General features: G+C 44.0%; 1 protein-coding gene across 1 annotated transcript; it reads right to left on the reverse strand.

The window, feature by feature from the left end:
• Nucleotides 1-6,582: 6,582 nt before the first annotated feature.
• Nucleotides 6,583-13,826, reverse strand: LOC136694062 (uncharacterized). Its single transcript, XM_066667413.1, has 4 exons — nucleotides 13,726-13,826; nucleotides 8,424-8,515; nucleotides 7,800-8,313; nucleotides 6,583-7,696 (listed from the first exon to the last, which is right to left on the reverse strand). Exons 2-4 carry the CDS (start codon nucleotides 8,473-8,475, stop codon nucleotides 7,114-7,116), a joined length of 1,149 nt encoding a protein of 382 aa, XP_066523510.1. The 5' UTR covers nucleotides 8,476-8,515; nucleotides 13,726-13,826; the 3' UTR covers nucleotides 6,583-7,113.
• Between the last annotated feature and the right edge of the window lie 1,981 nt (nucleotides 13,827-15,807).

The raw sequence follows: 15,807 nt of genomic DNA on the forward strand, positions 1-15,807 counted from the left end.
GCAATCATAAAGTTATAATTGTAGGAGATTTCAATATCCATTTTGAGAAGGAAAGTGACCAACTAAAAAAGGCATTTACCTCAATCTTAGACTCTATTGGTATTACTCAAAATGTAACAGGGCCTACACACTACTGCAGCCACACTTTAGACTTAGTTCTGACACTAGGTCTTAACATTGACAAAATTAATATCTTACCGCAATCCTCAGCAATCTCCGATCATTACTTAATTTCATATGAGCTACGTTTTATCCATAATATATGTAAGAACCCTCGCTATTCTACAAGGCGTATAATAAAACCATCTACCGCCCTACAATTTATAGAAAACCTACCAGAACTATCGACCCCAGTTCCAACTCCATCAGACCCAATGGACCTAGATGTACTAACTGATTACCTAGAAAATACCTGTTGATCTACTTTAGAAAAGGTAGCACCACTTAAACATAAAAGTATAAGACAGAAAAAGCTCGCACCATGGTATAACGATAAGACCCGTACTTTAAAACAAACATTACGAAAACTAGAGCGGAAATGGCGATCAACCAAGCTTGAAGTGTTCCATTCTGCCTGGAAGGACAGCCTTATAGAGTATAGAAATGCCCTCACTAAAGCTCGCTCAGCATATCTGGCCTCGGTGATCTCCCATAATAAAAATAATCCGAGAGCACTGTTTAGTGTGTTTTCTAGAATTACAAAAAATCAAGCAGGTTCTGAACAACTAATTCCAGCAACTCTCACCAGTAAAGATTTTATGGACTTTTTTAATAATAAAATTGAGAATATTAGACAACAAACTCTAGCCACAGGATCAAATCCATCCTGGCTGCCACCTGATGTGAATGAAATAAAACATAATATAACTGTAAAAGAAAGACTTGAAACCTTTTGCCCACTCCCACAATTAGAACTAGAGAAGATTATCACCTCCGCAAACTGTACAACTTGCACACTTGATGCAATTCCCACAAAGTTGCTCAAAGAAGTACTACCAGCTATTATTGATCCTCTTTTAACTATAGTAAACTCATCGCTTAGTCTGGGCCATGTACCCAAAGCTTTTAAACTAGCAGTTATTAAACCTATGATCAAGAAACCAAATCTTGATGCTAGTACACTGTCTAATTACAGGCCTATTTCTAATTTGCCATTTCTGTCTAGGATCTTAGAAAAAGCTGTGGCCCAACAACTTAGTTCATATCTACATAAGAATCATATATATGAAAAATTCCAATCTGGATTCAGGCAACATCATAGTACAGAGACAGCTCTAGTCAAGATAACAAATGATCTTCTTCTTGCCTCTGATCAAGGCCACATATCCCTGTTGGTGCTTCTTGACCTAAGCGCAGCCTTCGATACAATAGACCACAATATTCTCATAGAAAGGTTAGAAAACATGGTTGGAATCACAGGGACAGCCCTATTATGGTTTAAATCTTACTTAACGGAACGTTATCAATTCGTAAAAGTAAACAATCTAAATTCAAATTATTCTAAAGTAAGATTTGGAATTCCACAAGGCTCTATTTTAGGACCATTATTATTTACATTATACATGTTACCGCTAGGCACAGTTATAAGAAACCATGACATTAACTTTCACTGTTACGCAGACGACACACAATTGTATATTTCAGCCAAGCCCGATGACAAACACAGATTAAAGAAAATAGAGGACTGTGTAAAAGACGTGAAAGGCTGGATGTTGCGTAACTTCCTCCTCCTAAACAGCAACAAAACAGAGGTCCTGCTTTTGGGTCCAAAAGTGACAAGAAATAAATTATCAGACTTAATTTTAAATCTAGCTAACTTTCCAGTTAAACCTGGTTCAGCAGCAAAAAATCTTGGTGTCATAATTGACCCGGATTTATCATTTGATCAACACATAGGTAGTATCACTAGGACAGCTTTTTTACATCTTCGCAATATTGCTAAGATTAGAAATGCCTTATCCCTCCAGGACGCAGAAACATTAGTACATGCCTTTATTACTTCAAGGCTTGACTACTGTAACGCACTACTGTCAGGATGCACCAGCAGCAATTTAAGAAAACTTCAACTAGTTCAAAATGCTGCAGCTAGGGTCCTCACTAAAACTAGAAAATTTGAACATATCAGCCCAGTTTTATCATCACTTCATTGGCTGCCTGTTAAATTCCGCATTGACTACAAAATTTTGTTATTAACATATAAAGCTCTACATGGGCTTGCTCCTGAATATCTTCAAGATACAATTTCCTATTATGAGCCCCCACGTTCACTCAGATCACAGAATACTGGATTTTTAAATGTTCCCAGAATTCAGAAGGCCTCAGCTGGGGGAAGAGCCTTTTCTTATAAAGCCCCCCAACTCTGGAATGATCTTCCAGAAAATGTTCGGGACTCAGACACAGTCGCAATCTTCAAATGTAGGCTAAAAACTCATTTGTTTAGTTTATCATTTGGTAGCTAATGCTCCCCCATAGATAAAGGCGGCAGATCCGGGGGGTCCATGGACACAGGGAATTATAGTATACTGAGACGCTGGTGCTGTCGTCCCGCCGCTTCTCGCGATCACTCAGGTTTGTTGACGGTGGAGCGGAGGGATGCCAGTGTTTCAGGATGCTCCCGTGTCTGTGTGTCCTCCTGGTTCTCTCCTTTTAGTTAATGCTGTCATAGTCAGATCTGCCGGAGTCATTAGCCACACTCTGGAAATTTTCATATTTTCTACTTTACAAACACAAAACAGTTCAAAACTAATTCCATCCCTTTACATCTTTCCGAGTAAACGACTGCCACCTGTCTGTCTGGACACTGATGGATGACTGTCGAGATCCTCCTCCACGCTTCAGACCAGCTGCCCACGCTCCAGCAACCACCAAGTGCCTTGAAGCTGTCCCTACACTGAAGTTCTCATGGACTACTAACTATCATCACCAGTAGATTGACCAGAGGAGGATGGGTCACCCCTTGTGAGCCTTGGTTCCTCCCAAGGTTTCTTCCTCAGCTGGGGGAGTTTTTCCTTGCCACTGTCGCCCCTGGCTTGCTCACTTGAGGGTTTTACATTTGTCTTTACATTTCATGTCAAATCTTGTCTTACTGGAATTCTGTGAAGCTGCTTTGTGACAACATCAGTTGTGAAAAGCGCTATATAAATAAATTTGATTTGATTTGATTTGATTTATATATATATAATTAGAGAGAGACAGACAGAAATAAGGACGGGTTCTGTGAAGTATTGTTTTCCAAGTGTCCACTTGGTGGCACTGTTGGTCACTGCTGTTTTCCTCTCAGTTTTGTTTGTGAAAGTTCTAAACATTGAATTAAAGTTGCCTTACGATGGAGTGTGGTATCAGTCAGACTGTCACATAAAGTCCTGTCAATTGATGTAGGTGTTTCCTTGAAGTTATCAGTAGGAAAGAGTTTTTATAATATTAAATTTCAACAGCTCTCTTTAGAGGGGAGTTGAGACGGAAGTAATTTTAGCTCCTCAGCCATCTGTTGATCTCTCACAAATTTGGGCCTGATATTTAGAACAGCCTTGGGAGAGTATCCTGGTTTTTGCCATGTGAAATGTTTTACAAGTTGTGATGATATTGGATCACGTAATTAACTCCTAGGGTGATAAGATTTGACCCCTTGTTAGTCACAAAAGTTTTCATGGGGAGGATGAAAGAGCTGTTTAATGGACCCTGGTCACCAGTCTGTTTGGGTTAATTGTCATAAACTGTGAAACAAAGGCACTTAATGTGAGGGCAGCCCTTCTCATGCACATCATAGGATTAACCTGGACCATTTATCACAAGTGGGTGTTTATAGAGAGTCACGATGATTGCTTCAGGGTTTGGGAAAAGGAACTTTATGACTTCTAGGTGCCTGTATTTATGGCTTTTGGTCTCCAAAACTGATGACCCTGTGTATATGTATGTGTGTGTGTGTGTGTGTGTGTGTGTGTATGCATGTGGGGTTGGTTGCAGTCATCAAAGTTCACTCTCCAAGGCTGAATGATGGAATTACTCTAAACCATGATATCCATCCACAGCCAAACTATATTAGAAAGTTCACTATAACAAACTCAACTGTTAGTGCTTTTATTAATAACCTTTCAGAATTTACCACCACGATTTTTCCAGCTCACACTAATGACCTTGAGCTCATTACAAACAACCTACCTAGATCATGTTGTGCCAGTCAAGTGTAAAAGCTAGCTCCATGGTACAGTGACAGCATGCGTGCCTTAAAACAGGCTGCTCGTAACCATGAACATACGATGAATGTACCATGAATCGACCTCGCCAATTACAAAAGTGTCTTATCTAAAGTCAAATCACAGTACATCTCTACTCTTATAGAAAACAATAAAGACAACCATAGATTCCTTTTTAGCACTGTATCAAATCTAATTGGCAACAAAAAGGAAATCATCTCCATTGTCCCCTCTGATTTCTGTAGTAAAGACTTTATGAGGTTTTTTAATGATAAAATTGATTGCATTCGCCTCAAAATCCAAGTTCAGTCCAAAGTCACATCGGCTTTTGTTGATGAACCCCCCACCAGCTCTGAGATGCACTTAGACTACTTCAATCTGGCCAATGAAAATGACTTGCTTAGTTTAATTAGCTCATCTAAATCAACTTCATACTTACTGGATCCTATACCAACACAATTATTTAAACAAATTTTACCTAAAGTCATTAGACCACTGCTCACAATAATAAACTCATCCCTCAACATTGGATATGTACCAAAACCTCTGAAACTAGTGGTAATCAAACCAATTATTAAAAAACCCAATCTTGACCCTCTTGTACTCGCAAACTACAGGCCAATATCAAACCTCCCTTTTATTGCTAAGATTCTAGAAAAAGTCGTGTCACAGCAGTTGTGCTCTTACCTACAAAACAGTGACATTCATGATTTTTTTCAGTCTGGATCTTTAGACCAAATCACAGCACAGAAACAGCTCTAACAAGAATAACTAATGACTTACTCCTTTCACTTGATAAGGGCTATATCTCTGTTCTGGTGCTGCTTGACCTTAGTGCAGCGTTTGATACCATAGATCATGTGATGCTATTTGATAGACTGGAAAATCTGGTAGGAATAAAAGGATCTGCCCTCTCTTGGTTCAGATCCTATTTATCTGACCATTATCAATTAGTTTGTCTGAATAATAAATCCTCTAATCATACTTTAGTTAAAAAGAAGCAGCCTCTACAAATTAGACCCAGTGTTACAAGGTAGCGTTTTAAGGTATAGCTATGCTATGACTAAATCTATGTTATGCAATGCCTAAAGAAAGTAAGCATCCAATAATATTACCAAAACTTCATAATTAATTTAAGTTTTAATTCTCCATCAGCCTCACATCATGGTGGAGTTTGGGAAAGGCTGATCTGTATGGTGAGGCAAATAATTTTCTCTATTTTACAGCAGCAAACCCCTGATGATGAAGGTTTACATACACTGCTTTGTGAAATAAAAGCTATTCTGAATAGCCATCCTCAGAACAGTGTCAAAATATAAAAGGGACCTTGAGCCATTAACTCCAAACCATATTCTGCTTCTGAAATCACATCCTGTTCTTCCACCAGGATTGTTTTCACATTAGATGCAAATGGAGACATGTTCAGTATCTGGCTAATTTATTATGGGAATAGTCATTGTTGTCATTGCAACAAGAACGTCAAACATGGCGGCACGGTGGCTTGGTGGTTAGCACGTTCGCCTCCCAGCGCTGGGATCTTGGGTTCAAGTCCCATCTGGGTGGAGTTTCCATGTTCTCCCCGTGTCTGCGTGGGTTTCCTCCGGGGGCTCCGGTTTCCTCCCACAGTCCAAAAACATGGAGGGTAGGTGAATTGGCTTCTCTAATAACTGTCCTGATGTGTGAATGAATGTCTGTATGTGTGAGCCCAGATATGGATTGGCGCTCTGTCCTGGGTTAAACCCTAGTGCCCGATGCAGTCCTCCAGGTGGACGGTCGTTTCTGGTTGAGAGTACGCTGTGCGCGTTTGGCTGCCGCTTCTCGCCAGTGTGTGTGTGAATTGAGCGTTCTGAGCAGTGTAGATTGTAAAGCGTCCTTGGGTGTCTAGAAAGGCGCTATATAAGTGTAACGATAATAATAATAATAATAATAACATGGTTTACAGTCAAAAGAGGGCTTCAATAGGAGGATATTGTGATGGTGGTGGAAAACACAGGTCCTCGAGGGTCCTTGCCCCTTGGAAGACTTTTGGAGTTTTTTCCAGACTCAAAAGGCTTATTAAGGGGAGTCGAATTAAAGGTATCCTGGAAAGATCGATCAACAGACTATGTTCACTTCTGGAAGGCACAGAAATATAATCTAAGGTGCATGGATGGCTATAAAATAAAACAAAGATGAGTATCAGTGCTTTACACTCACCCATGTTTATTAAATTAGAAATACAAACCGGATTCCAAAAAAGTTGGGACACTAAACAAATTGTCAATATTTTATTCGTAATAGTTCAGTCTGAGTAAATGTAACATTTTAAAGGTAAAATATGTTGATTCAAAATTTCACAGTGTCAACAAATCCCAAAAAAGTTGGGACAAGTAGCAATAAGTGGCTGGAAAAAGGAAATTGAGCATATAATGAACAGCTGTAAGACCAATTAACACTAATTAGGTCAATTGACAACATGATTGGGTATAAAAAGAGCTTCTCAGAGTGTCAGTGTCTCTCTGAAGCCAAGATGGTAAGAGGATCACCAATTCCACCATTGTTGTGCAGAAAGATAGTGCAGTAATACCAGAATAGTTTTACCCAATGTAAAATAGCAAAGACTTTTAAGTTATCATTATCAACCGTGCATAACATCTCCTAAAGATTAAGAGAATCTGGCACAATTGCTGTGCGTAAGGGTCAAGGCCGTAAAACTCTACTGGATGCTCGTGATCTCCGGGCCCTTAAACGTCACTGCACCTCAAACAGGAATGCCACTGTCAAGGAAATAACAGAATGGGCTCAGGAATACTTCCAGAAAGCATTGTCAGTGAGCACAATCCACTGTGCCATCCACCGTTGCCAGCTGAAACTACAGTGCAAAGAGGAAGATCTAAGCAAGCTCCACAAGCTGAGACGTTTGCACTGGGCCAGGGGTCTTTTAAAATGGAGTGTGGCAAAATGGAAGACTGTCCTGCTCCTCTTGCTCAGCCAGCCACTCCTCTAACGTCTTTCCTTCAGCAGTGGCACAGAATGACCTGTTGCCTATCCTGCTATGTCCGAACTCCCTAGTCTTTGGTTGGCCACAGCTGGAGCATCTGTAGTGTGTTTTCTGGTGGAACTTGGCAGGAAGCGTGGAACAACCCTGATGTTTACTCAATGCTTCCGCTTCCTTCCGTCTCCTCCACTCTGTTGTCCTGCTCCATTTTCTCTCAGGCTGAGCTGGCTGGGTCGGCTGTACTGGCTGGGGAGGTCCTGGCATAAGGGTCGGCTGGAATGGCTGTGGAGGCTGTGGCAGTTGCACCGGCGGAGCAGACGCAGGAGCTGCGGTAGCAGGCCGTCTTCGCTGTGCCGCTTGCCCCGACAGGTCCGGAGGAGTGGGGAAAGCAAAGGTCCTAGGGTACTCCTCCGGCACCTTCTCACTAGGCTGCGGCAATGGAACGGCAGCTGTGAGGTTCGGCTTGGGCAATGGAATCTCCATCGTCAACACTGTCTGCTCCTGTTTCTTCTGGATGCTGTTGTGCCTTTAAAAAAGAAAAAAGGAAGAGAGAACAGTGTTATTCAGTGCTTGCTGGAAGAGAGTGTTCCAAGCATTGATGTTAATAAAAGTCAGCTTAAAAGTCTTACCACACAGAGAGGGTGTGCTGGTTGATCTCGTAAAGCTGAAGCGACGTCGCCTGCACAAGACCTGGGCTGTTCAGTACCAGCCTCCTGATCCTGCCGTAGTCCTGCCTTTGCATGGCTGGCCTTAAAGCGTCCCTGAAGCAGCCGCTCCCTGTGCTTCGGCTGGTAAGAGACACGTTGCTTCTCGACGTCCGGCAGACGGTTCCAAAGGGCGACAATGTCGGCGACCTGCTTCTCAGAGAGACAGGCTTTGTCGCGCAAGTCCACCAGGTACCTGGCCAGCAGAGATGCCGCAGCCTCGGCCTCGGCCTCAGCCACCTTCGGGACGGGATCATCCAATGACAGAGGGTCAACGGTGGGGTCATTGTCCACTCCGACAAAGGACTCAGCTTTACCGAATCCTCCCATTCCGACAGGTCATCGGGGGTGCCATCGGGGGCATCCGGGTCCCGGCCGATGTCGTCCCTCAGCTCTTTGCACTGCTGAGAGAAGAGGTACTCGACACCGATCAGCTCACCTGAAACACAAACGATCACACAGCAGTTTAATAACAGTTGTTATTTGTGCCGAATGAAAAAAGATTGGCTTTATGGTTACAGCACGATGATTCGCGTTCAAAAACGTTACCTGTGTACTCTCTGGGCTTGGTGTAGTCCTCCACCAGTTTACAGCCCAGCATCTCCTCACTGAGCTGGTTGAACGCGTGCTTGCACACCGAACTGAGAAAAAGAGAACGAAGCGACTCGTTTTAGAGGAGCCATTGTAAGGCCCGCCCCCTGAAACATTCACAGCCGTCGACCAATCAGGCGTTAGAACATCCCACAGTTTCGATGAGGAACCAGTATCACACAGCCATCGGCCAATCAGTCGTTAGCACCTCCCAGTTTCAATGTGTGGCCATTGTCAGACAGCCATCGGCGTTAGCACATCCCACTGTTTCAATGACGCACTTTGTTTGCGTCTCCGGGCCAATCATTGAAGCAGGAATTGAAACAATTGAAACAGGCCAAGTTGAAACAGGCCAATGAGAAGCACTAGAGAGGCGGGAATTGTGAAACACTTAAGCGGGAAGATCGCTCGGTCAGAGGCGCAACATATGCTCCCATCTAGACGTCAGCTCTTTAAGGGAAGACCCTGCATTTTTCAACAAGATGATGCCAGACCACACTCTGCAGCAATCACAACATCATGGCTACGTAGAAGAAGGATCCGGGTACTGAAATGGCCAGCCTGCAGTCCAGATCTTTCACCTATAGAGAACATTTGGCGCATCATAAAGAGGAAGGTGTGACAAAGAAAGCCGAAGACGATTGAACAGTTAGAGGCCTGTATTAGACATGAATGGGAGAGCATTCCTGTTTCTAAACTTGAGAAACTGGTCTCCTCTGTCCCCAGACGTCTGTTGAGTGTTGTAAGAAGAAGGGGGGATGCCACACAGTGGTAAAAAATGGCCTTGTCCCAACTTTTTTGGGATTTGTTGACGCCATGAAATTTTGAAACAACATATTTTTCCCTTAAAATTATACATTCTCTCCACCACACACTACACAAACACAACACAATCACCACACAACACAATCACAGCACACCACACAAACACAACACAATCATAGCACACTACACCAACACAACACAATCACAGCACACTACACAAATACAACACAATCACCACATACTATACAAACACTACACAATCACAGCACACCACACAATCAGAGCACACTACACAAACACAACACAATCACAGCACACTACACAAACACAACACCATCACCACACACTATACAAACACAACACAATCACCACACACTACACAATCACAGCACACCACAATAACAGCACACTACACAAACACAACACAATCACAGCACACTACACAAACACAACACAATCACCACACAACACAATCACAGCACACCACACAATCACAGCACACTACACTAACACAACACAATAACCACACACTACACAATCATTGAACAATACACAAACACAACACAATCATAACACAGTACACAAACACAACGCAGTCACTGATTTTCAGAGTCACAGTTGGGTGGTAATTGATGAGGTTGCTGAGTAGTGTGTGCAGGGGGCAGAAGTGGGGGGGGCAGAGCAGGGAGAGAGTTCAGCATTCTCACAGCCTAATGGGTGGAGCTATCCCTCATTCTGCTGGTCCTAGCCCTGAGATTACGCAGTCTCTGCCCTGATGGCAGCAGGCTGAAGAAGCTGTGTAGTGGGTGGGTGGGATCACCTGCCAAGCAGAGGGCTTTACGTAGGAGGCGGGAACTGTATAAGTCCTGAAGGCAGGGGAGAGAGGTACCAATGATGTTCTCACAATACACTGGAGGGTTCTGCGGCAGGATGCTGTGCAGGCCCCGTACCACGCAGTGAAACAGCTAGTCAGGATACTCTCTATGGCCCCCTTGTAGAAGGTGATCATGATGGTGGTGGGAGCTCTTGCTCTTCTTAACTTGCAGAGAAAGTAGAGCCGTTGGTGAGCCTTCTTGGCCAGTGATGCTGTGTTGATGGAGAGGTCCTCTGTGACATGCACTGGTGCTGCCCACCCTCTCCACAGTGGCTGTGTTGATGGATAGAGGGGAATGTTGTGTGCGAGGTCTCCTGAAGTCCACAACAATCTCCTTGGTCTTCTCAGTGTTCAGAAAGAGATTGTTGTGTTTGCACCAAGAGGCCAGCTGACTCACCTCGCTCCTGTAGTGTGACTCATCGTTGTTGCTGATGAGGCCTACAACAGTAGTGTCATCCGCAAACATGATGAAGAGGTTGGAGGTGTGTGATGGAGAGCAGTTGTGGGTTAGCAGAGTGAACAGAAGGGGGCTTAGCACACATACTTGGGGAGCCCCCATGTTCAGATTGATGGTGCTAGACGAGTTACTGCCAACCCGTACTGCCTGTGATCTTCCAGTCAAGTAGCCGGTTGCACAGTGATGTGTTCAGTCCCAGTCTGTCCAGTTTCTGAATGAGTTCTTGGTGGATGATTGTGTTGAATGCAGAACTGAAACCAATAAAAAGCATAGGTGACATAGGTGTCTTTCTTGTGCAGATGAGTAAGGGCTGAATGGAGAGCAGTGGAGACAGCATCATCAGTCGAACTATATGATCGATATCCAAACTGGTAGAAGTTCAAAGAGGGGGGAGGCAAGACCTGATGTGTTGCATGACTAGCCGCTCAAAGCACTTCATGAGGATGGAGGTAAGTGCAACCGGGCGGTAGTCCTTGAAACAGGAGGGTGATGACTTCTTTGGGATAGGGATTATAGTGGTGAAGCATACAGGGACCACAGCCTGACTCAGTGACGTGTTGAAGATGTCAGAATACACCTCTGCAAGTTCGCCAGCGCAGTCCTTCAGCACACAACCAGGTATGTTGTCAGGTCCAGGAGCTTTCAGAGCATTGATCCTGCTGAATACACTCCTCACCTTGTCTGAGGACAGTGTGAGCACCTGGTCTCCAGGAGGGGGTGTGGTTTAGTGCCTCAAACCGAGCGAAGAACCCATTCAGGTCGTTCAGAAGAGAGGAGGTGCTGTCACAGGTCTGTGGTGGGGGTTTGTAATCTGTAATGGACTGAATTCCCTGCCACAGGCTCAGAGTGTCTTTACTGTCGCTGAAGTGTTGGGATATCCTCTTGGAGTGCTGCCTTTTAGCCTTTCTGATGCTATGGGACAGGTTGGCCCTAGCTGTCTCCAGAATTGAAGGCAGCATTTCTAACCTTCAGCAGCTTTTGGACCTCACCTGTCAGCCATGGCTTCTGACTGGCACAAATGGTGATGATCTTGAGGACAGTTACATCATCAACGCACTTGATGATGTAAGCAGAGACAGAGACAGTTTCTGTGTACTCCTGAATATCTGTGTTGTTGTAAGTAGCAGCCACTTTAAACACATTACAGTCTGTGGTGCTAAAACAGTCCTGAAGTGCCTCTGATGAGCCATCCGGCCACACCCATACCTGCTTTAGAACTGGTTTGATGACTTTAACCAGTGGTCTGAAAGCTGGCATTAACATAATAGTGAGGTGATCAGATGTGCCACGGTGGGGGCTTTGTAAGTTCCTCTCCGTGTGGTGAAGACCTGGTCCAGAGTGTTGTTGCCCCATGTTGGAAAGTCTATGTGTTTATAAAGTCCAGAAAACACAGCCCTTGGGTCTGTGTGGTTGAAATCCCCAGCCATGATGAGAAAAGTATCAGGGTGGGCTGTCTGCTGCTCACTGATGTGCTGATACAGTTCATTTAGCACCTCATTCCTGATGTTGGTGGAGCTTGGGGGAAGATAGACAGCAGCTAACAGCACAGCTGAGAAATCCCTCGGTAGATAGAATGGTCAACACTTAATAACCATCAGTTCCACTACCGGTGAGCAGGATTTGCAGACCACAACAGCGTTATGACACCAAGCATCGCTAATGTAAACACAGAGCCCGCCGTCACGTGTTTTACCTTCAGTGAGAACTCGGTCTGCCCAGTAGCAAGTTAGCCGCTCGAGCTGAATCGCGTGGTCCACAACGCTGTTGTTGAGCCAAGTTTCTGTGAACACGTAAACACAACAGTGTCTCACGGTCTTCTGAGTTGACTGAAGTAAGAGGAAATAGTCCAGTTTATTATCCAACAAACATACATTGGCCAGTATCATGGTGGGGATGGCTGGCTTGTGTGGGCTAGCAGCTAGCCTCGCTCTGATACCTCAGCGTTTCCCCCTTTTCTGCAGCCTCTTGCTCCACTTGTGGTGCTTCCATTGTGGGGTCCACTGGGGGTCGGTGATGGTGCCGGTATCCTGACCAAGCCGCAGATTGGCAGCTCCTCACGGAGTTTGGGGTTTAGTTACAAACGTGAGCTTCTGCCGACATCAAGCAGGGATTCACAACCGTATGAGTGTTTCGGGAAGTGAACGCACGATGGAGACATACAAAAACACTGCAACTTACAAGACAAACACATTTTAAACGCTGTAAACTGTATACTCGGGAGAGAGAGAAGCCGCTGCGTGTACACGTGCCGCAAAAAAAAAAAAAAAAGCCAAATGTGCAATTTGGCTTTAGTAGTTGGTTCATTTCAGGGATCGCATCTAAAAAGTTTCACCTTTGGAGATTTTAAATCTACTACTTTGAGGCCGGTATTACTACCCGTAGTGGAACCGAATGCCGAAGCTGAGGCTGCACTTAAAACTCGACAGTGTTGTTCTCATCTGAGCTGGAGTCCGTTATTTTGATGGGAATTGCAGGTCTTTTCTTTGATGTGGCTGGAATTCTGTGCCAAACAAATTTCTTTTGGTCAACATGGCCAGGTCTGGTGATGACTGCAGAATCGGTGACGAGTAGCTGATGGGACTGTGCAACTCCCCAATGGCAGAGAGCTGCAGAGCGGCCACCTCTGCAGCCTCCAGTGGGTTGTTGAGAGGAACGTAAAATTTGTTGGCCACTGCCTCCGAGTGGCACATTGCTTTTTGGATCCTCCTCTTTCCTGGCGGCAGGTTCTTCATCTAAATCATTCATTCATTCATTGTCTGTAACCCTTATCCAATTCAGGGTCGTGGTGGGTCCAGAGCCTACCTGGAATCATTGGGCGCAAGGAGGGAATACAGCCTGGAGGGGGCGCCAGTCCTTCACAGGGCAACACCGACACACACTCACACCTACGGACACTTTTGAATCGCCAATCCACCTACCAACGTGTGTTTTTTGGACTGTGGGAGGAAACCAGAGCACCCGGAGGAAACCCACATGGACAGAACACACCAACTCCTCACAGACAGTCACCCGGAGCGGATATCAAACCCACAACCTCCAGGCCTCTGGAGCTGTGTGACTGTGTGACCACCATGCCGCCTCGTCTAAATCAGAAATAACAAATTACAAACCACCATATGCTTAAGAGGGTTCTCTTATTATCAGACAAATAAATGCATACTTACGTGATGGACCATGCTGTTTCTCAATTGGCGGAAGTTAAACCTTCCGCCAAACCCCATCCGCCGCCACTCCTGCTGGAAGAGGAGGAGGATCTTCACCAACTTTCCACCGGAGGCAGTGAAAAGGAAGAAAGGAGAGTCTCCCCCTTCAGAGTTGTTCCTGATTTTGAGCAATGTAGTGAACCAAGAATACTCATTTTTTGACATAGGGAGCTGGGCGAACCCATATGTCCCTGCAGACTTGTGATGAACAACCTTTGGATACAATATAAAAGCATTGCATTATTACATTGTTATTGGCATTAAGTAACTCAAGTCACAAGTCAACATGTTGAATAACTTCAATGTAAAATCGTACTTCAATCACCATGTCGCCGTTTGATGATTCTGCAGCCATTACTTCATCGACCGTCATATTTGTCAGCACAACTGTACGGTGCCCTGTACCAACGATGAAGTATCCAGCCAGCAGGCCAAAGACTTTTCTGACTAGATTTTGTGGAACAAAAAAACAAACAGTCATACAAGTCATGCATCAACCATTGAAATAAGATAGGGGGTTAGGGTAAAATATGTCGTTTGTGGAAGGCCTTCCAAATTTGTAATATGTGACCTTTTTTTAGGGGCTCTAAGTCCCTGACCCTTGGGCCTAAGGTCACTAGGTCCTAACCTTTGCCTCAAATTGTTCTCTGCTCAATATGAAATTAAAGTATTCCACAACACTTACTTGACAACAGCTTTCTGACACTTTGTCTGTAAGCTGTGAGCCCAGACCGCAGCTCACGAAGTTGTTGCTCGATGGACATCACGAGCCATTGAACATCCCCACTGCTGAGCTGTGCTATCCTGCTTGGAAAGTTACTGATATAAACAAAAAACTCTTTTAAATTCAGGAGCATTATCCTGATTGTTGTCACTTTAAACTCGTCTTTCTTGAGCGGCACCACCCATCTGAAAAACAGTAAAAAAAAGGACAAAGAAGATATGAGTCACTGAGAATATACTTCTATAAATAGAATGTTATAAATAACATCTTAGCTTACCTTCTAATGCTTTCGTAATCTCTTAAGAAAAAGAAATTTCCTTTGACGACCCTCCCCACAAAAGATTAGAAATCTATGAATCTGGGTGAGGGCCGTCTTCCAATTTTCTAATTTCTTGCCCGTTGACTCATTCCAGACGAGATGCTCCAAATACTTCTGGAGTATAACCTCTAAAACAAAACTTAAATCCTTTAGTGTAAAATTTAAAATACATGATAATTAAAAGTTAAATAACTCATAGCCTACTGTATTTGGGACATTCTTCTGCTAAAAAGACATTCCTTTTACTATATTTCTGTCTCTTCAGTTGTTTCTTGCTTTTAGAGATAGATTTGTAATAGCTTAGTCCAAAGGGTGGTTCTTTTAATTGCTCCTCCAGCACCTTTACTTTCTCCTGTAGCTGTTTGATCAATGTATCCTTTTCTTGTTCTTGAGCCGTCAGAGAGGAAGACGCTGGAGTAGAAATGGAGGTTTCCAGGTGTGGGTGCTGAATTTCTGAGGTTTCAGAGTGAGGGTGCTGACTTTGAGGTATATTTCTTGCATATGAGTCCAGGAATGCAACAGGAGTCTGTGAGGTTTCCAGGTGAGTGCCCTGTCTTTCGGGTGTGATCCATGTACGTGCCTCCAGGAATGCACACAAAGCATTTGAAACTGGCGGAGTGGGTTCAGAATCCCTTAAATTTCGCAGTTCGCATATGGCCACTTCTCGTCGAGCTATGCTCATATATCTGTCACAATCATATTTCTGAAACACAGAAATGATACAAAAAATACAAAAGAAAATTATTACATAGAAACCCATATAGCAAATGTGGAAGCTACTTCCACTTACGACATATTTACCCCTTTAAGGTGGATCTATGCAATTCCACCTTAACAGACCCCATTGAAACACAGTATATCACTAAAGTGGAAGCTGCTTCCACTTACAACACATTTTCCCCTAACCCTTTAATGTGGATCTATGCCATTCCACCTTAAATACCAATGTGGAAGCTGCTTCCGCTTACAACATATTTTTGCTAACCCCCTAACTTTTTAA

This window comes from Hoplias malabaricus, chromosome 4 (genome assembly GCF_029633855.1).
Source record: "Hoplias malabaricus isolate fHopMal1 chromosome 4, fHopMal1.hap1, whole genome shotgun sequence".
Lineage (NCBI taxonomy): Eukaryota > Metazoa > Chordata > Actinopteri > Characiformes > Erythrinidae > Hoplias > Hoplias malabaricus.

Coding starts and splice junctions, on each gene's coding strand:
- LOC136694062 (XM_066667413.1), bottom strand. CDS start 8,475: ATGCTGGGCTGTAAACTGGTGGAGGACTACACCAAGCCCAGAGAGTAC. Junction 8,314..8,423: donor CAAGCCCAGAGAGTACACAG/GTAACGTTTTTG, acceptor TTTGTGTTTCAG/GTGAGCTGATCGGTGTCGAG. Junction 7,697..7,799: donor CAGCACACCCTCTCTGTGTG/GTAAGACTTTTA, acceptor TCTTTTTTAAAG/GCACAACAGCATCCAGAAGA.